General features: G+C 39.4%; 1 protein-coding gene across 9 annotated transcripts in view; it reads right to left on the reverse strand.

Annotated features, from left to right (window-relative positions):
• TJP1 (tight junction protein 1) overlaps window positions 1–26273 on the reverse strand; it is a 253410-nt gene that overhangs the window by 93542 nt on the left and 133595 nt on the right. For 2 of the 9 annotated variants that reach the window (XM_067699311.1, XM_067699295.1), the window contains exon 1: window positions 22557–23015. The exons of the other annotated variants lie outside the window; for them this stretch is intronic. In XM_067699311.1, the coding sequence (XP_067555412.1) occupies window positions 22557–22583 (27 nt within the window). In that variant the 5' untranslated portion in view covers window positions 22584–23015. Of the gene's footprint in view, window positions 1–22556; window positions 23016–26273 lie in introns of those variants that run through there. 9 annotated transcript variants of the gene reach the window in all.

Here is a 26273-nt window from a genome sequence, read left to right on the forward strand (position 1 = left end):
CCACTCTCAGGCCTTTGGTTTCCTTCAGTGGCAAAAGCAGCAAAATTCTATCCATGGCTGTTTATATAACTAGGCAGACTTTATGAGGAGTTCTGAAGGAACTGAGAATACAAATACAGTAAAATATAATAGTAGAATCTTACTTGACGGGATTCAAGTACCCACTGTAATTCTTTCAACTTTGCTATGTTTGAAAGTGAACATAAAATGTTGGGAGGTGGTGAGAGGAGATTCTTATTAAATCACTCAGAAACTGAAGGCTAAAATGGATATAAAAAACTTTTAGTACTACTAAATGTGATACTTTCGAAATTTGATACTTTAGATTTTAATGCTAAAATTTTGATACTTTAGAAAAAGGAGAAAGGGGATTTCCTTTGATAGAATACCTAAAAAAACAAGTGGCCTCTGGGGTGGAGAAAGAGAAATTGGGGCAGGAAGGTAGGGAATCTTACATTTTCACTGTGAGCCCTTTTGTAATGTTCTATTATGTTCATCTACTACTTACTCAAATAATTTTTGAAACATCATCCTTATTGTAAAATTGCTTACTTGTCATTTTTCTTACTGGTAAAAAAAAGCAGAATGCGTAACTGGCAGAAGGATTTTCTGGTAAATGAATAGTCTCATTCCCAAAACATTTAGGCTTGTGGGGAGACCGCAAGTAAAAAAGTGTCACTCCTCTAAGAATGATTACAGCACTATCATTCCCTATAACTATGAAAGATGCTGTTAAACAGAAAATGAACTAAGCCAGAAATACCAAGATCACAGCCCAAATCTGCCATTAACTAGGTAAGTAAACTTAGTGTTCCTCATTTAGGGAATGGTATGACATTATCTCAAGTAAAAAGTCCTGTCCAGCTCCAAAATTCTATTAGACTGTAATTTCAATTCCAAACAGGCTGCAAATTCAATAATTAGTGAAGCACTGTAGGCATCCAGAGGAACTGTAATCGTGGCCACTGGACTCTGAGTTCCACATACACTTCTAAGTCAGTGTCAACTGACCAGAATCACAATTTCTGAAAAAGCAAAAAGCTGCATTTCAGAGAGTGCCAAGAGTTTGTTTGGTTTCTTTGTTCTAAGCTCCAGCTGGCAAAGACACTACTCAGATCACCAACTCTGAAGGGCTTCCTGCCAAAACTTAAGATCCTAATTCTAGGCAGTTTCACTGTCCTTTAGGGCTGATTACACATCAAGTGGGGAAAAGACAGGAGAACACAAGAACGGACAAGAAGGGATGAACCTGTAACTGGGAGAAGACCAAATCCAAGACGGAATAAAGCCAGTGTTCTCCAAATGAAGGAAAATCTTAACTCCTCAATATTCACTGAGTATACAGCCAGTTAAAATTTACCATCCTTATGGCTGTAATTTTAAAAACAATCCATTCATTTATTCAATCCAGACATTTATGGTAAGTGCTGTAGAGGTCAAAAATAGGTCCTTCTTCCTCCTTAAGGACTCAAGGAGAGGCTTATAACACTAGATAAATGTGTATACAAGGTGCCACGGGGGATGGAGAAGACGCTGCTTGCTGAGAAGATGGGAGACTGAGTCCCCGAGAAAGAAACATCTGAGTTCAAGCTTGAAGGATGACCAGGAAAGAAAATGGGGAAAGATGTTTCCAGAGAAGAAACAGGGTATCAGCAAGGCTGTTGATGCTGCACATAAAGCTGGCTTTGATGTGGCTGAACAGTACCATTTGTGGAATAGGGAAAGGGTAAAATAAAAAGAGAAGCTGCAGAAGTACATCCCAACAGGCCTTGTAACAAATCTAACGCTAAGGACTGTAAACTCAATGGGAAGACACTAAGGAACTTTAGGCTGTCATATTCCATAGTCAGGACTCATTCTGATGGCTGTGATGTGGAAGAGGGAGTTGAGGCAGGGAGACCAGTTAGAAAGTGGAAATAAAGAGGGGGAGGAGCTAAAGATGGCTGTTACAGGTTCTGAATTGACCATCTGCGTGAAAAAGCCAGCAGAAAAAGAGATTACAAATTCAGTTTTAGTCACCTTTAATTTAAGGTGCCTGTGGAAATACTGAAGCAGAGATATAGGCAGTAGGCAGGTGGATATAGGAGATCTGGCACAGATAAGGATCTAGGAGTAATCAACAAAGTAGTATTGAATCCAAGAGAAAAGATCCAATTACCAAAGGACTAAGATGACCCTGTGCACCACAAATATTCTGAGGGGAAAAAAGGAAGAACCTAAGGAACCTGAAAAGGCACAGCCAGTGAGGAACTAATATAAAAATGTCATTTATTGTCCAGAGAATACACCAAAACAAAATATAAAAATGGAAGATACCATAAAAGAATAAAATTTTCATGTTTTTTAAATTGTTGGACCCTTACATATCAAATATATACTTTAAATAGTTTATTCAGTACTATCTCTTAAATAAAGCACACTGAGCTCCTTCCTGATGCCTTGTGGTCCTCCACTAGGAATATCAAGTAGCAAACACAGAGGTAACACTGGTGGCTCTGAGTTTTTCTTCTCTATGCAAAGTTGTTATGCTGAATTGTTTCTGAATTCTCCTGCCCTCCAAAGTGTTTTGTTTTTTGTTTTTTTGCTTTCCATCCAAAATAGAAAGCAAGATTACCTACTGAGATAAGGTTGAGCCAGGAACTTAAGAAGTACAACCTAAGTTTTAGTGAATAAAACAAATGACCCCTGCCCCTCTTTGACCTTTCAGTTAAGCATTTAATTTCAAATGTGATCACTGCTATGCAAATAAAGTACAAAGAAAGAGACTAGTGTATGTGCTAAAAGGTGGGGAAAATATACATTTGGATTGATCTGAAGGGCTGTCAAGTAAACTCTCAAAATGGAGATGTCCTGTCCAAGACAGAATAAAAAAGATAAATCTGAAGTCAAATGAAGAGTGGTCTTGGAGACACTCAGGGAATTCAACAAATCTCACAAACAGGATAAGAACTCACTAAGCATAAGAACTAAAAATAATGATCAAAGTAACACTGCAGCAATTGTGGGATGACAGCCTCAACAGAAAGTAAGTAAATCGAGCATCTGACATCCCACTATTCTCATCACCAGTTAAATTTTCAAATACTTTACTGTGTGTTCACTACTTGGCTGACAATTCAGGAGACAGATGATGAGATGGATAGGATTAGAAAATATTAAGAGCTGGAAGAAGGACACAGGTGGGCCTAGAATTTTTTTGGTTGATCAAAGCTAGAGATTTGCTTAAGTAACTTCACAGATAAATTGCTATATTTGCCAATGTCCTAAGATCAAAGTGAAAGTGTTACCAAGTCCAAGCTCGCTCCGCTCCCCACATGACAGGCCAATGAATCGGAGACGAGGTATTGAGGCAAAGGAATATTCGGAAAGCCGGCAGACCGAGAAGATGGCAGACTAGTGTCTCTGAAAAACCATCTTATCGGGGTCTGGATGCCAGTTTCTTTTATAGAATCAGAGAAGGAGAAGCAGTGAGGAAGTAAAGTAAAAGGGCCATCAGTCTTGCAAAACATCTCCTGGAATGACCAGCCCCATTGAGGGGATGTGTTAGTTTCTTTTTTCTTGCAGCCAACTGACAGGTGGGCAGAGTTCCCTGAGGCAGGCCATTATGTGTGATTATAATAACAAAGGCAACAAAAAGCAAAGGTTAAAGTCCAAGAAACAGATCCTACGTGGAGTCCGATTTAGCTCTTCCCTGTTACAAAAGAATATCAGCTTAAATAAGTTACCATTAAACCTTGAGAAATTCTCATCAGGGACAGTTACAGATACCCTCGAAAACTTAGTGCTTTCCAGTTATCAAAAATAAAACTTTTTAGGTTGACATTTTCTAATGGCTGAAAGTGGATAAAAGACCTTTCAAATTTTTTCCAGGTAGAAAGGGGAAAGGAAATGGGGTAGCATAGATGAGGAAGTGATATTTCTGAGTGTATCTTTTTGTGTAGCAGTATTGTTCCATGATATATTATCCTCCATATATACAAAAGTCTTTCTCCAGGGGTGAGGGGAGAAATGGGTAAAAAATTTAAACTGTTTTATGCGTATACTAGAAGTGAAGAAATAATAGATAATGAGAGCTGGGTTTCTATTGCTGGAGAAAAAAACTATAAATAAGAAAAGGAGGGAGGCTAAACTGAACTCTATGATGTGAGATCGGAATCTGAGGTCAGTATAAACCCATGGTTTTCAATATACATGCAGATAGATACAGAAACAAGAGTCTTGTAGATATGCATATGCCTACAGGATTCCTAGCTCTGTCTGCTGAGAGCCTAGAAGAAAGAAAGACTGCAATGAGCACAGCTAGCTTGGAGATCTTAATTTCTAAATACGAGTCTTTAATAAAACAAACCAGAATTTCTCAGAGAAGGGGTTGGTTGCAGGGCTGGGTCAGGAAAATGCAGCATGAACCTGGAATATCATGTGGCACTAGAAATGAAGGTACTGCTCAAAAAATTATGGGGGTTTGTCAAGAGAACACCAGCTTGAAAGAGCTTCTAAAGGCCAAAGCTGGAATAATGTGAGCAACAAAATAATATTAGACTTTAACCCACAGAATAATAACCCTTGAGTCCATACTGATGTAATCAAACAAATAAATGGGAAAGGGACAGCTCTTCATTAGAGTGGAATTTCAATTAAATGTGAAAGGAAATGGGAAAACAGAATTACCATCAGCCAAACTCCAGAAACTGTTCCAGATAAAGATCCACCCACAGATGATAAAACTAGTGGGTGAATGTTTGAGGACTAACAGTTAAGCACAGCCCCAAATTATCTCCTCCAAAATATTTATAAATTACAGAAACACAGTAACTTTACAGTGGAGAAATACCATCTTAACCAAGGTAAACATTACCAATAATAAGACAGATCAATATCATGAACCCCTTGAGATGATGAACAACATGGTTTTTGTAGTATTCTTGCCAAAAATGCACGACCTCATTCCAATGATGAAAAAACATCAGACAAACCAAGTTGAAGGGCATTCTAAAAAATAACCAATCCTCTTCAAAAAGTTATTAAAGGCAATGGGAAAACTGAGGATCTGTTACAGAGTCAGACACCAAAAAGAAGTAACAACTAAATGCAAAGTGGAATCCTGGAAGAGAAAAAGGAAGAACTAGCAAAATTCAAATGTGGTGGGTAATTTACTTATTATTGGATCATTGTTCATTTCTTATCCTTGATAACTGTTCTACAGTTGCAGTTATGTAAAACGTAAGGGGAGTGGAATGAAAGATATAAGAGAACTCTAATATTTTTGCAACTTTTCTCTAACATTAACTCAAAATTTAAAAGTTTTTCCAAACACAAAACAAAAAGACAACTTACAGACTAAGAGAAAGTATTTGCAAATGATGTAACCGATAAGGGTTTAATTTCTAAAATACACAGACAGCTCATAAACCTCAGTATCAAAAAAACAACCCAATCAAAAAATGGGCAGAAGACCTAAATAGATCTCTCTCCAAGGAGGACATACAGATAGCCAAGAGGCACACGAAAGGATGCTCAACATCACTAATTATTAGAGAAATGCAAATCGAAACTACAATGAGGTATCACCTCACGAACCTGTCGAATGGCTATCATCAGAAATTCTACAAATAATAAATGCTGGAGAGGGAGTGGAGAAAAGGAACTCCTGTACGTTGTTGGTGGGAATGAAAATTGGTGCAGCCACTATGGAAAACAGTATGGAGGTTCTTTAAAAAACTAAAAATAGAGCTACCATATGATCCTGCAATCCCATTCCTGGGTATATATCCAGGGATTAACAGATATGTACCACTATATATAAAATAGATAAACAACAAGGATTTATTGTATAGTACAGGGAACTATATATTCAATAGCTTATAATAACCTATAATGGAAAAGAATCTGAAGCTGTACACTTGGAACACGATCTTGTAAATCATTACAGTTAAAATAAAAATAAATAAATATTCACAGAGCAAAACAAAAAAGGAATGGTAATGACAAGATTAATAAGGAGCTGAAAATTGCTAGGTACAAAAGAATTCCATCTTGACCACATTTGCCTTGGGCAGTAGAACATCTAAGTCATATTCTGAACTATCATATATGAGCAAATTCATCAAATTCTTATCAAAATCAAGAACATTCTTTCTTTAGCTGCTAAAATGAAGAATATAATTAACCTATTAAAGGAACCTGAATGGGTAGTTAACACGTCTGGTTTTGGAGTTTCTTTGGTTATTCCTCCTCCTTACTAAATCACTATCTGATTTTCAAAAAAAAAGAAAAAAAACTAAAAAGTTTTAGGAAGTCTTTTCAATTTCTAAATAATAAAATATATGAAAAACCATGATACTTCTCTAACAAAGCACTCAATGGAAAACAGCAAATTTGTACACTCGACAGGCCACATTTCTTTAAAACCAGCCTCCTTACTTCACCTCAACCCTAAAACTATTTTAAACAAATCACAAAATGTCTAAGGTAAAGTAACAAGCTGTGTTTCAACTGCTAAGCCCCACTTGGGCACACTCCACCAGGCAGCTCCCTGGTTCCCAGACCAGGCACCTTGAGGCTGAAAACTTCACTATTACGATGGAAGTTGCGATAGATCAAGGTTCGGTAAGAAGTAAATATACCAGTCTGAATGCAAGCTGTTTGGTTATTAAAACTTAGAACTTCTTCCATACAAACAAAGAAGCAGTATCACTTATTTTCATGTAAATCTGGGCTTTTAAAGTTAACCTGCTAATATCTATCTAACGAATCTAGTATTCACAGCCAGAAAATCAATAAAGACAAAGCACCTAACAGAAAAGATGGGCTGAGGGCTTGAGGAAGCGCTTCAAGCAAGAGGACAGTAAACACGTGGGAAAGTGCACAACTTCCTTATTCAACAGGGCAATACAAATTAAAAACACAAGTAAAGGCTACTACACAACCATACAATAAGCTAAAAGAAAATAATAATGAACACTCTAATCAAAATGCACCACTAGTGGACTTCCCTGGTGGCGCAGTGGTTAAGAATCCACCTGCCAATGTAGGGGACACGGGTTGGAGCCCTGGTTCGGGAAGATGCCACGGAGCAACTAAGCCCGTGCGCCACAACTACTGAGCCCAAGTGCCACAACTACTGAAGCCTGCACACCCATAGCCCGTGCTCCGCAACAAAGAGAAGCCACCTCAATGAGAAGCCCATGCACCGAAACAAAGAGTAGCCCCCGCTCGCTGCAACTAGAGAAAGCCCACAGGTAGCAACGAAGATCCGACAGGGCCATAAATAAATAAATAAATTTATAAAAAGAAAAAAAACCTCACCACTAGTAGGAGTGTAAATTGGTATCACTGCTTTGGAAAGCTGGGTAAAATAAGCATACTGTATGATCAATCAACAGAAATGTAACATATATTTACAAGAATGTTCACAAAAGCACTATTCTTTTTTTTTTTTTTTTTTTGTGGTACGCGGGCCTCTCACTGTTGTGGCCTCTCCTGTTGCGGAGCACAGGCTCTGGACGCACAGGCTCAGCAGCCATGGCTCACGGGCCCAGCCGCTCCGCAGCATGTGGGATCTTCCCGGACTGGGGCATGAACCCGTGTTCCCTGCATCGGCAGACGGACTCTCAACCACTGCGCCACCAGGGAAGCCCAAAAGCACTATTCTTAACAGCCAAAAACCAAAAACAATCTAGATGTCCACCAATCATAAAAGTGAAAACAATGCAACATTCACTCAATGGAAAATTACAGAGCCATGAAATGAATAAACTCTAACTACACAAATCAATATGGATGAACACTGATCAGTGTTGAACAAAAAAAGCCAGACATAAGAATATGTTTCCCTTTAAGTTTAATAACAGGTAAAACTGAAAAAAACACTGCAAAAGAAAAACTACTAGGGGGGAACTAGCCCTATCAAGTATGGCCTCTTAATTAAGACATACTATAAGGCATCTACAATTAAAAATGTGATACTGGGGCACGAGCAAATAGACCAGTGGAATAAAATGGGAAAATTCATAAACAGACCTTCAAATCACTGGAAAAATCAGTGTATGAGAAAGGTAACATCTCAAATTACTAAGGTAAAGATGCACTTTTTAATAAATGCGGCTAGAACATCTGGGCTGTCATTTGGAAAAAACATATATTAGATCTATATCTCACCACACACAAGAATAAACTCGAATGAATTTAGGAATCTAAATGTAAAAAACAAAACCATACGAGTACTAGAGAAAACCTGGGTGAATTCCTCTTTAATGCTGGTGTAGGGAAAGACTTTCTAAGCATAACTCAAAATCTAATGGAAATAAAACAAAGTATGTAAAAAATTTTAAATGTCTGCTTGACCAAAAAAAGAAACACAAATACAAAACACCATAAACAAAGTCTTAAGAAAAGTGCAAGATACACCATGAGAGCCAGTATCTCTAAAACATAAAGAAATCAAAAACTGCAGGAAAAATTCAGCAGAAAAATGGGGAAAAAAATACATCACAAAAAGGATATTAAGATTTGAAAAAATGTTCAAACTCAGTCATAATTAGAGAAATGCAAATTCATATAACACCAAGATGCCATTTCTCACCTGCCAAAGCAGTCTGAGGGCAAGACTCTGAGGCTATATTCACTCACAAATATTTCCAGGGGAAATGCAAATTCATCCTGCCTTTCTGGAGGTATATCTGGCAATACTGGGGCTTCCCTGATGGTGCAGTGGTTGAGAGTCCGCCTGCCGATGCAGGGGACACAGGTTCGTGCCCCAGTCCAGGAAGATCCCACATGCCGCGGAGTGGCTGGGCCCATGAGCCATGGCTGCTGAGCCTGCACGTCCAGAGCCTGTGCTCCGCAACGGGAGAGGCCACAACAGTGAGAGGCCCGTGTACCGCAAAAAAAAAGTAAATCTGGCAATACCTAACAAAACTGAATGTGTACCTAACCTTCTGACCCAGAGATCCCACTCTTAGGAAATCTGTCCTGAAGATAAACCTCCAAAAATGCGACTATACATATGTACCAGGTATTCATGGTAGCAATGTTGTAACTACAATACTGGGAACAACCTATGACCAAACTTGGGAGAACGGATGAATAAATTACAGCACATCACAGAGCAGAGTACTATGCAGTCATGAAAAATGGAAGATCTCTATGAACCGACATGGAGCAATTTCAAAGACAGACCTTTAAAAGAATAAAGCAAAGTGCACACATATCAATAGTATTCCATCCTTCATGAAGGAAAGAAGGGAATATAAGATTATATACATGTATCTGCTCATTTGTGCAAAAGAAATATAGAAATGATAAACCAGAAACTAAAGAAATTGCTTACAAATTAAGTAGGAAAGGGGTGGAAGGGAGAGGGTGGTAGGACTGAGGAAGGAATGATATTTCTTTGCAACACTGAACTACAGTAACGTATCACATACCCCAAAATAACAAATAAATAATTAAAATTAACCAGGATGAGGTGGTGGGAACCAAAATGGAATACAAACAGTAGCAGATAAACCTATCTATTACAAATGAATACCACAAGCGAAGAGGATGGGTAGAAAAACACTCAGCTAAGTAACTGTGGAAAACACTATTCTGACTGGATACTGTAATGTTAAAGACACAAAGAACTGTACACAAACACTGTACTCGAGTTAAGTCAATCTGTTTCTCAGAAGGATAGGATGGGTTAACAATCTGCTAACTACTGGACAGGTACATGAGGATTAAACAAATAACTGAATATACTGTAGACAATGAGCTGATTTCTCACTGTCAGAGAAAGAAGTTACAAGAAAGAGTGAAGGCTAGAATGAAGAGTGCTGGATAGGAATCATGGCGTCCATATAAACCCATGGTTTAAAACATACACATACAGATAACTAGATACATGAGGAAGAAGAGGCAGCTCTTCCTTACAAAGGAATGTGGAAGAAATGAGAGAAATACAAGATCACTATTTTAGGGAAAAAACATCGTAATAACTGCTGCAGGCAAGATCAAAGAGCATAACCAGTGGGCAAAAGTTTGAAGAGAAACAATCTCAAAGTATCTTGCCCAAGATATTTATCAATTACAAAGGGAAAAACAGTAAGTACCTCACCAAATGTTCAAGGTTATCACACCAGTAATAAAACATAAATATCACATACCCTTTCCTAATCTGATGCATAACCTCAATCCAATCATGAGACAACATCAGACAAACCCAAATGGAAACATTCTAAAAAATAACTGACCGGCGTTCACTGAAAGTGTCCAAGTCATAAAAGACAGGAGAAGACTGAGAAACCCGGAAGGGCTGTCAGAGTTAAAATGATAATATATTGGATATATGCACAAATAAAATATTAAAATTATTTTCACCTGTTAAACTTTTTGATGTGGTTAACAAAATTTAAATCATGTATGTGGCTCATATGATATTTCTATTAGACAGAACTGCACTGGCTCTAATCACCAATTTTCAGGAAGTACAGAGAGCAAGAAACATTGTAACTATGACAGGGAAAATCCAGACCAAGAAATTGCATAGGACAAACAATTCTGTTCTTCACCAATAAAACTGCACCGTGGGTGGGGAGGCCAGGGCCAGGGCCAGAGCCAGATGGGAGAATCCTACAGTCTAAAAGACTTAGGATGGGCTTCCCTGGTGGTGCAGTGGTTGAGAGTCCGCCTGCTGATGCAGGGGACACGGGTTCGTGCCCCGGTCCGGGAGGATCCCACGTGCCGCGGAGCGGCTGGGCCCGTGAGCCATGGCCGCTGAGCCTGCGCGTCCAGAGCCTGTGCTCCACAACGGGAGAGGCCACAACAGTGAGAGGCCCGCGTAGCGCAAAAAAAAAATCTTAAAAAAAAAAAAAGACTTAGGAGACACACCAAACAATCACAATGGGAGGACTTTATTTGGATCCTGTTTTTTCTTAAATATATTGAAAACAGAAGTTGATACTTAAGATAATTAGAAACTCCATTGACTAAATGGTGGATTTTTTAATTTACAATTTGTTTTTAAAGTGTGATAATAGTAATATAGTTATTTTTTTTAAAAGAGTTCTTATCTTTTAGAGATATATACTCAAATATTAGATGAAAAGACATGTCTGGTGTTTGCTTCAGAATAACGGGGGAGAAAGAATACAATGGGTAGAAGTATAGATGGAACAAGACTGGCCGTAAACTGACAACTGGAGCTGTGAGGCTAGCATGGGGATTCATTACACGCCTCGTATACTTCTCTATGGGCTCGAACTTTTTCCACTTAAAAAAAAGGAAGGCAACTGAGGGGACTACAAGTTAATTATTGAATCTAGAAAAGACCCAAACTAAGAATCCTACGACCAAGATGCCAGGCCATTATGCAAAGTTTCCATGGGCTGGTTCCTCAGCAGCTGCCTCCCCTTCCAGGAAAGATAAGTGCAGCAGGTCCTGGAGATGCACTAGGACCTTCTGGGAGTTTCTTGGCTGAATGTAACCTGGTCTATTACCAGTAAGTGAGCAACAGAGTGAAAACAGTGCCTCTGGTCCAGGAGGGACGTCAGATTTTAATCAAATAAGCAGCAGACAAATAAGTACAAGTTGTTGTACAGTGAAATACAGGTAAAGCACAGGGAGCTTAAAGCAGAGTTCTGAACTGTCTTCTGGGCTCAGGACAAGGTTCTCGAGGTTTAGTATTGGGACATGGCTATCTGAGGAAGACAGGTCCTCAGAGCTCTGCCTGCTCTGGCTGGGGAACAAGGCGGGCAGGAAGCCCGGTTGCAGCTGCAGCAAAATGCGGGAAGGACCTGTGGGAAGGACCTGTGGGACCAGACTTGGCAGTTCAGGGAATTACAATCATCTTCACCAGCCTCAACACTGACTTGACCAGAGGCACAAAGGAAAAGCATCTCAAAGTGAAAGGACCAGTTCAGATGTATATACCAAGACTCTGAGAATAGCTACAAGGAAAATTCCTGGTGGTGAAGGTTCTAAGACTTGGGATGGTTTTCAGAAGAGGCTCCACAGCGACTCACTGACTTGCACAGTCCTGAGATGGTTAAGCAGATTACCTCCATCAACACTGAGCCAGGAGTCAGGGCTGAAGTCACCACTGCAAATGCTGAAATCAACTTTTAATAAGTTGATAAGCACTTGTCAAAAAAAAAAAAAATTGGCACAGATGCTGGGTGAATGAGGGACAGAAGTGGGGAAGCTTTCCAGGTAGAGAAAACAGCATGTGCAAGAGCCCTGGCGTAGGAAAGCACTTTCCACATTAATTCAAACAATACTTGAGTTTATTATAAGCTAGACACTCTGTTAAGCTCTGCGATGACAGGACACACCAAGATGACCTTTGTTCTCATGGAGCTTACAGTCTAATGACAGAAATGGATGATCAAAAAATGTCACAACTGAATATATTACCACAGGCTTAAATAAATACTACAAAGAAAAGAATGAGTGCCGTGAGAGGAACTCAAAGACAAACCTGGCAGGAAGTTCAGTACCCGCTAGGAACTAAAATGAGGACAGCACAGGTTGAGAACAGAGACCAAGAGGGGGGAAAAGATGCAAGGTGAGGCTAGAGCAGTAGGTAGGGGTCAAATAATCCTGTAGCAGTTTACTGATCATATTATGGATTTTGGTCTTTTACTTCTGAAGTCAATTAAGAAGCCTAGGAGTTTTAGAATGAGCATGTGTACTGGGGCACAGGGAAAGAGGGGGTACTAATCAAACTTGAATTTTGAGACGATCGTTTCAAAAAGACAGACTGTAAGGGACAAGAAGGGGTATGATACTACTTAGGAGGCTATTACAGGAGTACAAAGAGAAGAACAGAATGTGTGTATGTGTGTATATATCTGTTTTGGAGGGAGGGGGGATGTAAATGGTAGAAAGTACCCATGGAACGAGTGGAAAGATATGAAGTGCTCAGGAGTTAAGAACTGAACAGAATCTGCTAATCGGTCAGGTCATTCACCCTACCAGATATGTAGCCCAACTGAACCAGGTACACTGGAGTAGGAGTAGTCTTTAGTCTCTATTCCCTAATTCGTCAGACAAAATAGTGCCTCTCTTACTTAATACTACCGTAATAAAATTTTCAAAAGTATCTCGGGAGCTCAAGGACTTTCTCTGACACCACAACACATCTTGCTGGTCTGGGACTCAACTAACCCTTTGTCCAGTATCAAATACATACATACATACCTAAATATGTAAAGTAAGTAAATGTTTCAAGAGTGCACATTCACAGAAATACCATAATTCCTATACACCTCTTCCCTGATATTAAGGTGGGCTTCACTTAAAATGTTTTTATTAAAAGATACAGCCAACATAACAGCTCACCCTGTTCTGGGCACTGTGCTGAGTGTACAACCACCCTGAGACGGGTCCCTGAGTGTACTGTGATCATCTGAGCTGTACAGATGACAACACAGTATTAACTGGTAGACTCAAGATGCAGATTCCAGAGCCTAAACTCACGTAATAAAGTAACAAAGACTTAGGGTTATTCAATGATAAAACTTTTCAGTTCTTATATTGCTTGACCTCTCTCTGTGCAGGGTCTGGCCTACCAACAGGCAGGTCCCTCTATGGAAACTCTCTATTCCCTTGCTGGCCTTTCTCTTGTGTCACTACACTCAGACCACATTCAAATGAAGAGCTTGTATTCATCAAAAGAACATTAAGAGAACTACCACATTGGAAAATATACCTACAATATATATAATCAACTAGCTTTTATCCAAAAAAAAAAAAATACAAAGCAAATCAATAAGATAATCCCAAAGAAAAATAGACAATAGACTCAAACAGGGCATAAACATGCAAAGTTGCTCAACTTCATCTAGTCAAAAAATGCAAATTAAAATCTCCAATGAGATTCACTAAAGACCAACCAGAAAGGGCTAAAAGTATCTGCTAATACCAAGTATTGGTCAAAATGCAGAGCAACAGAAACCCTCATTCACTGATGATGACAAGTGTAACTTGGTATCATCTCTTTGCAGAAGACATCGTCTACTGAAAGTGAAGACACACTAAACAATCCAGCAGCAATTCCGTCCCCAAATACATCTTAGAGAAAAACGTGCACATGTTCACCGAGATGAACAAGTGTTCATCTTAATAGTGGAAGCATTATTAATAGCCCAAAGTAGTAAACAACCCAAATGCCCATCAATGGTAGAATAAATAAACTGTAGTACATTCACACAATAAAATACTAAACAGCAATGAAGATGAATGAATTCATGATGCAACAACACACGAATTTTAAAAACATAAAGTCAGAATAGTGGCTGTCTTGGGGAAAGAATGGTGCTGGCAGGAAGATCCTAACGCATGGGCCTTACTGTCGGGACAGTGGCTCACTGGCAGGATAAGGTTATCAGGTAGAGGGCAATGAAGGAAGCTGAAGAGCTGCCAATATTCTACTCCTTGACCTGGGTGGTGTTTACATGGGTGTTCACTTTGTGATAATTCATTAATGTACATGTGCTTTCTGCTCTTTTACATAGGTGTTACGTTTCACAATAAAAAGGTATAAAAAATGAAGTCAGCTCCCAACAAGTAAATCAAGGTAATTTACATAAAATCTGGATTTACAACCAGTTCTGGAAAAAAACGGGAAGATCCAGCCTGCTGTCTTCACCACCAGCAACAATCAGCTGGGGCGGGGCAATCTTGGCCTCCTTCAGAGGAGCTCGTGCTCTCTGACCCCACAGCACCCTCTCTTCCTGCTCTCAGGAGTCACGACTCGCCTAACACCTAACACCATTCCATACTCGTCTCCTTGACACTCCTTACAGCACATGAACGTAAAAGCATGCGCATGTGTGAATTATAAAGCCTAGAAGCAAGTGTGTCATTAGCCAGAGCAGTAAATTTAACCTCAGATTCCTCACCTATGAAACAGAGGTCACAAAAGTACCTACCACAATTGTTAAGACCAGATGAGACAATGCACATGAAACAGCTAGCTTAGTATCGTCACAGAATCAGCACTCAGTATTAGGAGGCTATTGTTTATTATTAATACACATTTCTCATATTTACAACTAGGATGTAAATCTGCTTGCCATGGCCAGAGTCTTCTGACTTTACAGGAAATACAGCATCAAAATATGGGTTGGTATACGTTTAATTAAATAGTCCAACATGTATCACTGTTTAAAAAAGAAAAACAATAGGGACTTGCTGGTGGTGCAGTGGTTAAGAATCTGCCTGCCAATGCAGGGAACATGGGTTCGAGCCCTGGTCTGGGAAGATCCCACATGTCTCAGAGCAACTAAGCCCATGCACAACTACTAAGCCTGCGCTCTAGAGCCCACGAGCCACAACTACTGAAGCCCATGCACCTAGAGCCCGTGCTCCGCAACAAGAGAAGCCACCGCAATGAGAAGCCCGCACCATAATGAAGAGTAGCCCCCGCTCGCTACAACTCGCGCAGCAACAAAGACCCAACACAGCCAAAAATAAATAAATAAATTTATTTTAAAAGAAAAACAGTAAATAAATCTTCCAAAGTTCCTTTACATGACACCACTGGGAAAGATTTCTTACAATTATACTTTGAAAAGTACACTTGTGTTTACTTGTTTTTGCCGAACCACAAATTTCTCCCTATCAGGGCTTTCACTGGTCTGATCAGCGTCAGGTAAATAGATACCTATGAAAATACACTTTAAGATAATGGATTTTAAGATCTCAGTCATAAAAAGCCCTCAAAATTAAAACTGACTTTTCAAGGTAAACATCATATGAACACCAAAAGCAGCTCCCTATTTTTCACATAGCTGTTAGTGTCCCAACGCCTAGCCAATACACTTATCTAATTCTTGCCCCTCAGACAAGTATACAACATTTTCCCCCCAAAACCCACAAAAGTCTAATTCAAACTACTTTTTCCAGAAGCCAATCTGACAGTAAGCCCTCCTAAAATGGAAGACTACGAATTTCACCCACGAATATAATGACAGCTAATGAACTAGTCACCCACGATGTCCATCGTCTCACAGACACAACACTGAGCAAGAGAAGCCATATACAAGAGTCCACACCAGAAGATCCTGTTTGTGTAAAGTTCACAGGCAAAACCAGTGTTTACGGAATGCGTAAGTGGTAAAATTACACAGAAAAACTAGAAAATAAGTAATATAGAAGACAAGATACTTATAATCTTTGGGGAAAGCAAGTTATGATCCAGAAATGGCCTGTTAGGGATTCTAGGTGCTCATCATCATTTTATTTACAGTATTTTATTTGTTGCTTTCTGCCCACACCATTAAAATGGTCCACAAGTACAGCATAGTGATATGTTCACTGCTCTATTTCTAGCACCTAGAACAGTGCCTTGGTTCATACTAGGCCAGCAGTGAGTATCTGTTAAATATAGAATACAGCTTCAAAAATCCAAATTGTTACATATTTAACAACTGGCTAGACCCTAAGTATAATAGTAACAGCCAGCTTACTGTCCATTTTCCATGTCAGTATATTCAAGGAGTTATAAGTATGTAAATAAATTCTAATTACTTTATAATTCTTAACCTTCTTCTCTATTTAGACGTTTACCAAATGCGTGAATGTATCCAGATTCAACTGAAACTTTTTTTTTTTAATTAACAAGGGAAAATGCAGAAACTCATGTGTTACAGTAAGCCCAGGCTCTAGATGGGATTCTACCACCTTCCCCAACCAAAAAAGCACAGCAGAGTGCTATGCTTTTATAAGATGACCTGAAGTGTGCTCATATTTAAGAATAAAAACTCAAATCCTTTGGATCTTAAAAATGAATTACACATTTCACAACAGATTATTACAATACAGGGCAGCTAAAACCTATAAGCCTTTAGAGGACACGGATCCAAATCAAAGTGTGCTCAATAAATACTTGCTGAACTAACAAAAAGAATCTCATTACTGATAACCTCCTGAATTTTAGCATTATGTACTGACTTAAGAGATCATAAATTAAGTTTAATTCAGTTATCAAAAACTGTGTACAAACCCAAAAGATTACTAGCAACAATTCGAAAGAGTGAAAATTCCTAAAATAACCAAGAAAAAAATGAACTTTCACTCTTTGGGAATGTACACTATTTTAAAAAAAACAAAAAAAATACTTCAGCAAATCAAAAAAAAATTTTTTAATCAAGCCAGGAATATGCTAATCTTATGTTCCTAATTAGCATCCCTGCAAAGTAATATTCATTCCAGTTTTCACCTCTCTTCTGGGCATGATAAACTAGAATGAGGTCACTCACCAATCAACTCACTTCCCAGCATTCTACCAGCATGAAAGAGTTAAGACTGTTCTAATATATACTGAAATGCACCTACAACACAAATTAAAACATACCTTTTCATCTATCCCAAAGTTAAGGGCTTTCTGTGATTCAGTATCAACACTACATATGTAACAGGGTATTTTGTGGTATGAATTTTGGAAACATTGGTTTCCTCATATTAAAACAGTACTCTGTGGGATAGTCTATCATTCAGAGTCCATTATTTTCACACATTTTTAGGATATAACATGAAATTCCCTACCCATGAACTCATCGCACACTTCTCATTGTTAAGAATGTATCTGTTTAGGAAGGCACGGAAATCAAGCACCTGGCTAACCCATAAAGAAGCAACCTGAAGCCACTCTTCTCTGCAATAAATAAATTAGGAAGCACTCTAGGTCAGCAGTAGCAAAAGGCCTATTTTTATTGCTGGCTTATATTAGAAATACTATACTGAAACAGACCAATTTTAGATTAAATTCAAAACTTGGTAAACTGTTCTAACGTGTCTCTTTCTACAAGATTAAAAGTTAAGCTAAGGAGGTTTTTCAAGATTGTCTTTCAAAATTCAGAGATACAAAGCAAGTTCTAGTCAAATATTTCAGAAATATCATACTAGTCATAAACTATCTTTTAATCTTATTTAACATTTGATCAAAAACTCTACAAATAAAAAATAACTCTGCTTGTCCCATGGCTGGTCTCCAGACCTACCACGCTCCATCAGTGCTCGATCCTGAGTGCGTGATTGGCACGGAGCCTGCAGTGAGCTGTGGCTGGGCGGCCAGGGACCAGTGGCACCACACGTGGATTTACAGCCGGACTCGTGGTCTTTCATTAGATTGAATTTTTATCATGTCAGAACTATGTCAATAAACAGAATTACACTTCCAATTTTGTCACCAAAATTATTATTTTTAATGACACTTTCCTTAGCAGCTTGGTAATGTCTTGTTTATACTCAGTTTTATTCTTAGAACTGTACTGAGTTTACATTTGGTCTCTAGATAGAGAAAAGATTAAAGAGCAAGTAAAAGTCAAAGCCAGTACATTGTTACCAGGATTGGAAAAAAAAAAAAAAGCAGTGAAACTACTGTAATCTTTCTCCTTCAAACCAAACAGGAAACAGTACTATATATACTACATTACAGCTCTCAAAGCCACAGATTGGTTTTAACCTCATTATTTGTTGGTGTGGATGGCTGACCTCCACTATCACTCACTAGTGGGTAAGCACTGTAGATTTGAAAAATACCTGTCTAATGGAGCTGTCCTAAAATGAACTTAAGAGTTATAAATGCAGTCAGGATTATCAACCAAGCACATAAATGACAGGTTTAACCACAAGCATCTACCATGTCAAACACACTAACATAAAAAATTAAGTCTTTACCTTAAATACTATAAAAATATTTCTAGTGAAAAACATTGTACAAATTTGGCAGGTAAAGAAAAATATTACTACAGTGAAGCCCAATAAACGTTGGCACACACAATTAGTGAATTCTCATAAAGCACAGTGAGTTTTTAATTTACCTTTAAAGCAGTATGAAGCGAATACCAATCACTAAGTACCAAAATTAAAACTACGTCATAACAGCCACTGAGGACACAATTCCTATCTATAAGGACTAATTTTGTAATTAGTTTTGTTCATTTAGCTTTATTCTACAGTTTTTAACTTTCAAATGTTAAGCTGTTAAGGAAAGTTCATTGTGCCTTATTTGATAACTATAAATCAATTCCTAAGAAGTGCTGTAAATAATTTCCATACTAAACTACATTATAATTTTAAAAATAATCAACCAGGCGAAAAAAATTCTGTTCCTGAGACAAAATGGAAACTTTTAAGCAGCAAAATCAAATAAGCATACAGTACAATGTTACATTTTATTGCTTCCTCTGAAGTGAAACAGCTTAAATATCCAGAAGCCACTGTACTTGCTTCAGCCACTTTCTGTGATTCAACAAATGGAAATGTTCCCAATTATTCATATCATTTTCTTACATAACTAAACAATTCCTTGGTGAGACAGAGAACCGCCCTCAAATTCCTGTTTTCAACTTTTGAATCATTTCATATCAGGTACACTAGTTAATTCTGTTTGCAAATTCAGATGTATATCTGAACTTTTCCTTTATTACTTAAGTTAATATCATGCACTGAGAAGCCCTTTCCAATTTAAGTATTTATTTTTTAAAAGCATCCTATACTTTCTTCTAGTATTTTATGATTTATCTTCTTTGCACTTTTTCAAACATTTCATTTGGACTTTTTTTGGGGGGGGCCCTAAAAATTTCTTTTTTTTTTTAAAGAGGATAACCAACAGTCCCAGCACTATTTATTGAATAATCCATCCTTTCTCCAGTAATCTTCCATGTTATTTTTATCATGCAGTCTCAATTCTCCCTCTTGCTGGCTAGGTGAATTTAGGCAAGTTACTTTATCTCTCTGTGTTTCAATCTCCTCATCCATAAACTGGGGAATAACAGTAGTACTCACTTCATATCGATACTGAGAACTACATCAGTTAATTCATGTTAAGCACTTAGAAAAATAGCTGACACACATTAAATGCTGACGATCATAATCACTAAAACCTCATAAACACACAGATGTTTCTGGACTCTGTGATTCCAATGTCTATTCCTGAGCTAAAAGACTGCCTCAAATTACTTTGAACTTATAACACATTAGGTTTTCTAATAAAGTATTCTTTTTCCAAAAATTTCATGGCTATCATCCATTTATTTTATCAGATAAACTTTCTCATCAGTATGTCAAGTTTTCTACAATACTGCACTGGAATTCTATTTGGAATTGTGTTAACATTTATACACCAACTCTAGGAAATTTGGTATATTCTACAAGAGTCACTCTCCCCCAGTCAGAGAGTATATCTTCTCATCTCATTTACTGAGGTTTTATGTCCTTTAAAATTAGGTAAGTTACCAACAATTGTTATATTTATTCCTAGGTACAACCGTTTTGGAGAAAGATTTAGTGGCGTATATCAGAATTTTAAATGCACATACCCTTTGACCCAGAAATTCCACTTTTAAGAATATGACATACAGTAATACTATATAAATGCAGATATAAAAATATAAGGCTACTTATTACAATAAAATCCTGGAAACAAATTAAATGTCTATCAGTAAGGCAATAATGACCTGCAGCATATTCATGGGATGGAAGAATATTCAACCATTACAAAGAATATAGAATCAAAGGTACTGGTTTCGAGAAGAGTTCTACAAACTATTATGCTAAAAGCAATAAAAGCAAGCTGCAAAATTAATGTCTTCACTTTTTAACTGGGAAGTGGAGGAAACAAAAATATACATACAGTATTGAGTACACAGCCTGGTTCTTATTAAGCATTTTAATCACCTGACAAAATTAAACGTGACTTGGTTGGTTGAATACTATTTCATTTCATCTATCTTTTACAGCCTGCCTTGCTCTACATAAGATTTAATGGTGGCCCCATAACACAGCATTTCAGAAAAGTAAGCTTTCAACTGACATTCTACTCATAAATATTTAAGAATGCAAACGTCCCTAAAATGTAGTGTTTAACTAGGGATATTTTTCAATATGCCATAAAATCTCAACACCATGATTCAGGAGAAAATGTATGACTCCTTCTAAATCATCATTTTACCATGGCAATCTATTGAAAACTTACTTCTCTCCATACATGAAATAACCTTTTTAGAGTGTGTGGTCTTGTATATTAAGTGCCAGAGATCACAGTGCAGGAACACAGTGACATTCTCTGTAATACGGCAACAAAGCCTTTCCTCCCAAGAAAAGTAAATAATGAAAGCTTATTTTAAAATCATGCAAAATTCTGCCTTTTATTCTAAATCTTTAGATTGTGCTTAATCAGTGTACGGTCAAAAGGTACACATGAAAGTTTTCTTGTACACATGCAAGTTTTCTTAAAGAGAGAACACTAAATTCCTTAGAAGAATTTATTCACTACTAAATGTATTCGCTAACTTCTGCCAGCCAGAAAACAAGGTCTTGAGATCAGAAACTCCAGGGCCTTATTATACCTGGTCCGAGATACTATGAATAAACATTTCAAACAGAAAAACAAACAAAAAAAATCAAACCAGTACCTGCGTAAGCACTTTGATACTGTTTGAAGTAATGAATTGATTTTTAAGGGAGAAGATTTTTACTCTTCACATTTCTGTATTCCCGCAATCGTTTAAAAGAGCAGGTACTATTTTATGGTGAAAAAGGTTAAAATGTACAAAAGGAGAGGAGAATATTAACTGATTTTTAAGAACTTCAGGGAACTTCCTTGGTGGTTCAGTGGTTAAGAATCTGCCTACCAATGCAGGGGACACGGGTTTGAGCCCTGGTCCGGGAAGATCCCACATGCCGCGGAGCAACTAAGCCCGTGGGTCACAACTACTGAGCCTGCGCTCTAGAGCCTGCAAGCCACAACTACTGAGCCCACGTGCCTAGAGCCTGTGCTCCCTAACCAGAGAATCCACCGCAATGAGAAGCCCGCGCACCGCAACAAAGACCCAATGCAGTCAAAAATTTTAAAAAAAAATAAATGTATTTTAAAAAAAAGAACTTCAGCTTTTTGATGTCATATACGAATTGGTTTCAAAGCACTGAGAAAATGGCATAATACTTCAAAGCACATGGAAAAATTGATAGGAAAAAGTGTTACTTTTTTGAGGAAACCACACGTCTTTGCCAATTTTTATTGTTTAGAGTTCATCTAATTGTCCATTCTTAAGGTTATTTTGTGGTACTTCTGAAAGTTTAATTCAAACTAAACTATTAAAAACTGTTAAGAGATTAGTTTTTTCAATGTTTCTGTAAGTAAATAAAAGAGTTAAAACAACAAAAATCCAGCCTACTCCACACGGGCTGAGTGTTTGCCGTCCCAATGTCTTGTCGCGGGCGCGCGCATACCAGCGACAGTGACATCAGATCGAAACCACACGGTTTCGCCAGGGACCAACCACTCCCGCAAAGACAGCAGCCGCCGCCCACCGGGGTGGCTCCGGCCCGACCTCCGCTCCCCGCGCCCGGCTTCCCGGCGGGACCTGTTGCGCGTTCCCGCCCGCCCTGCTCCCTCCCCGAGCAGGCATGAGCCGGGGACTGCCAGCGACGCCGCCGCGATGCACCTGCCTGGGCCCCAGCCGTCCCCACCCCCGGCCAGCCGCCCGCTCCTCGGGCCCCGGCCCGGCAGCCAGCCCGCGGGAGGAGGGAGACGGGCCCCCGGCGGGACGGGCCCCCGAAGCGCTCACCTTGGCGGCCGCGGCCCTGGCGGACATCTTGTCTCTCCGGTGCCACAAGACGCTCCTCGGACCCGAGACTCCTCGCCGCCAGCCACCGGCTCCTCACGCAGCTGCCCAGATAAACATCTCCCGGGAGCGAGCGGGGCGGGGGCGCCGGAGAGGCCCGGCCCACGGGGAGGGGACTCAACTAGGACAAAAGTCCGCGCCGCGCCAGCCCCGCCCGGGGCTCCCCGCGGGGCGCGCCCGGCCGGCACCTCCCTCCGAGCGCGGCGGCCGCAGCCCCGCCACCGGCACGGGCCTGCCCGCTCAACGCGCGGCAGCACCGAGCCCTCCGCGGCCCGCCCACCGTCTCCCTGCGAGCCGCTTCCGCATGTAACTTCCCAGGAACGAGCCGCAACGACGGGACGTGGCGTCGGCGGGCTGAGCCGGCGCCGGCAACCACGGACGGCCACGCAAACCTGCCAACCCGACCCGGCCCACTGAGCATGCCCGGCCGGGGGGCGGGGCCAGGGCAAGGGCAGGGCCAAGCGCGGGAGGCGGGGCCGAGGCGGGGGCGGGGCCACGAGGGCGAGGGGCGAGCGGCTGGTCAGCTTCCTGTCCGGACGCGACCCCTGTTGCGGAAGGAAAAGCCCAGTTTCCGAAGTAGCTTGGAGACGGAGTTTCCTGTTTGTTCGCATCACGGGTCCGGCGGAAAGCGGCCCTCAGGAGCGAGCCTCCGTGTATCCAGCCTTTGCGACTTGAACAGAGACACACCTGGCCGCGGCCCCCGCCGCTCGCCTGCCTAGGCCTCGCTGTGAAGTGCGTCCTGGCTGTCGTTGTGGACGGATCGACTGCCCCGCGGACACTGGTCACGGGCACCAGGGGGCTCACGCACACGAGGCCTCGATATAGACCCAACACCCCCTTCTCCAGCCAGTACAGACAGGGATCCCAAAAGCATATTTTTGGCATAAAAAATGTTGAAATTCTTAGTGGCGAGAGAAGGGGAGGCGCCCAGCAGAAAAGGCTGCTGTCCGGCTGATCAGCCCGCAGTGCAAACGCCCTCGCTAGACACCAAGGAGTATTTAAGAAACCTTTCCCGCCTTCATTATTCTACACTCTGTAAAATGTAAAGCTCTTCACAAATGTCAGGAATTCTTAGTAACATTAAATGGTAAGCTCCTTAAAAGTACCTAGTATAGTGCCATAAAAGGTACACGAGAAACAGAAAAAAGCAGAAACATCAGGTTTTAAACGATGATTTTCTCTAGAATTCAAACTGTATGAAAAGACCTAATTTACCGTAACCAAGAAATATCTGTATATCATACATAAATATCAATTAAAATTTCAAAGTAAAATACCATACATTTTGCAACCTGAAGCTATGGAACTAGAAAAAAACATTCTGCAAATCAAACCCTTATTCTTTCCTTTTTTTTCCCCATGCACAGAAATGGTTACAGTCTCTTTTGTTTTAAAGTCATGTTGGATGTAACTTTTGTTTTTGGACAAAGTATTATTTATTCTTTTAGGAACTGTAATTAAAATTTCCTTATGAACAAATGCTATTTTTTTTAAATTGTGGTGATATTTTTTTATTTGAAAAGGTGGCTGTGGAAGACCTTCCACATTATCTTTATTAGTCTTCCCATTTAATAAGATGTGCAATCAGCATGACCTGCCTAGAACTAGACATCGTACCTTTAACAGACCTAAACCTAGAAATGTTATCTACAAATGCACTGAGACCTTTCCTCTTTCCTCATTTGTCACTCTTCATCAAGCCTACCGTATGTAAGTTACATGCTAGATTACATAATGATCTGTCAAAGATCTAATACATCTGATGGCAATTTTAGTTTATTTTCCTTTTGGCATGGTTTTAAAAATAATGAAATCAAGCAAGAAATTTAACCTTGAGAATACTATGCTTTAAAAATTACATTGATAAAAATATTTCAAAGAATAATAGTATACTTTAAATTTTTTTCAGTGGTAGTTATAATATCTAAATTAAGCTGTACGAATGGGAGAAAATATCTGCAAATGAAGCAACTGACAAAGGATCAATCTCCAAAATTTACAAGCAGCTCATGCAGCTCAATAACAAAAAACCAAACAACCCAATCCAAAAATGGGCAGAAGACCTAAATAGACATTTCTCCAAAGAAGATATACAGATTGCCAACAAACACATGAAAGGATGCTCAACATCACTAATCATCAGAGAAATGCAAATCCAAACTACAATGAGGTATCACCTCACACCAGTCAGAATGGCCATCATCAAAAAATCTGCAAACAATAAATGCTGGAGAGGGTGTGGAGAAAAAGGAACCCTCTTGCACTGTTGGTGGGAATGTAAATTAATACAGCCACTATGGAGAACAGTACGGAGGTTCTTTAAAAAACTAAAAATAAAACTACCATACGACCCAGCAATCCCACTACTGGGCATATACCCTGAGAAAACCATAATTCAAAGAGTCATGTACCGCAATGTTCATTGCAGCTCTATTTACAATAGCCAGGACATGGAAGCAACCTAAGTGTCCATCGACAGATGAATGGAGAAATAAGATGTGGCACATATATACAATGGAATATTACTCAGCCATAAAAAGAAACAAAATTGAGTTATTTGTAGTGAGGTGGATGGACCTAGAGTCTGTCATACAGAGTGAAGTAAGTCAGAAAGAGAAAAACAAATACCAGATGCTAACACATATATATGGAATCTTAAAAAAAAAAAAACGGTTCTGAAGAACCTAGGGATAGGACAGGAATAAAGACGCAGATGTAGAGAATGGCCTTGGGAACACGGGAAGGGGGAAGGGTAAGCTGGGACGAAGTGAGAGAGTGGCATGGACATATATACACTACCAAATGTGGAATATCTAGCTAGTGGGAAGCAGCCACAAAGTACAGAGAGATCAGCTCGGTGCTTTGTGACCACCTAGAGGGGTGGGATAGGGAGGATGGCAGGGAGATGCAAGAGGAAGGAGATAATGGGGATACATGTGTATGTATAGCTGACTCACTCTGTTATAAAGCAGAAACTAACACACCATTGTAAAGCAATTATACTCCTATAAAGATGTTAAAAAATTAATTAAGCTGTACAATTTTTTTAATGTATCTCCTTTTCTCTAAAGAATCAAGAGAAAGTTTTTGTCATTTGTAAAAATAAAGGTAAAAGTTAGTTGTCAAGAATTAAAAGCACATATCCATTCCTACAGTTTATTTCCGGGGAGATGGTTTGATAAGAAGTGGAAAGCATAAAGCATAATCTCAGATAGTTGCCCCTTTAACAATGAAGAGTTTATCCTTTCAACATCAAAAAAAGGTTCACATTATACCACAACTTTAATGCCTGCATATGGATGTGATTATAGCTCCTCTAGATCAATTATATGGGAAGAAATACAAGCAAATTTGAGATTCTCATTTAGAATTACAATAAAGTTTAACCAAGAATCTCTTTCGATAGCACAGACTATTTCTGATCATCTAATGCAAACTGAACAGGAAACTAAAAAACCACAACACATTCAAAGACAACTTCCTGTGGGACTTTTGGTGTCTGTGGCTCAGAATGAAAAAACAGCATGTATGCGAAATCTTTATAAATCTTAGAACCATTTATTAAAACAGCTTTGACCAAATGAACAACTATAACCACACCCACATTTTACATATGTATATTTATCTTTCTGTTACCAAAAAAATCCTTAGAAAAACATA

Source organism: Pseudorca crassidens, chromosome 1, assembly GCF_039906515.1.
Source record: "Pseudorca crassidens isolate mPseCra1 chromosome 1, mPseCra1.hap1, whole genome shotgun sequence".
NCBI lineage: Eukaryota > Metazoa > Chordata > Mammalia > Artiodactyla > Delphinidae > Pseudorca > Pseudorca crassidens.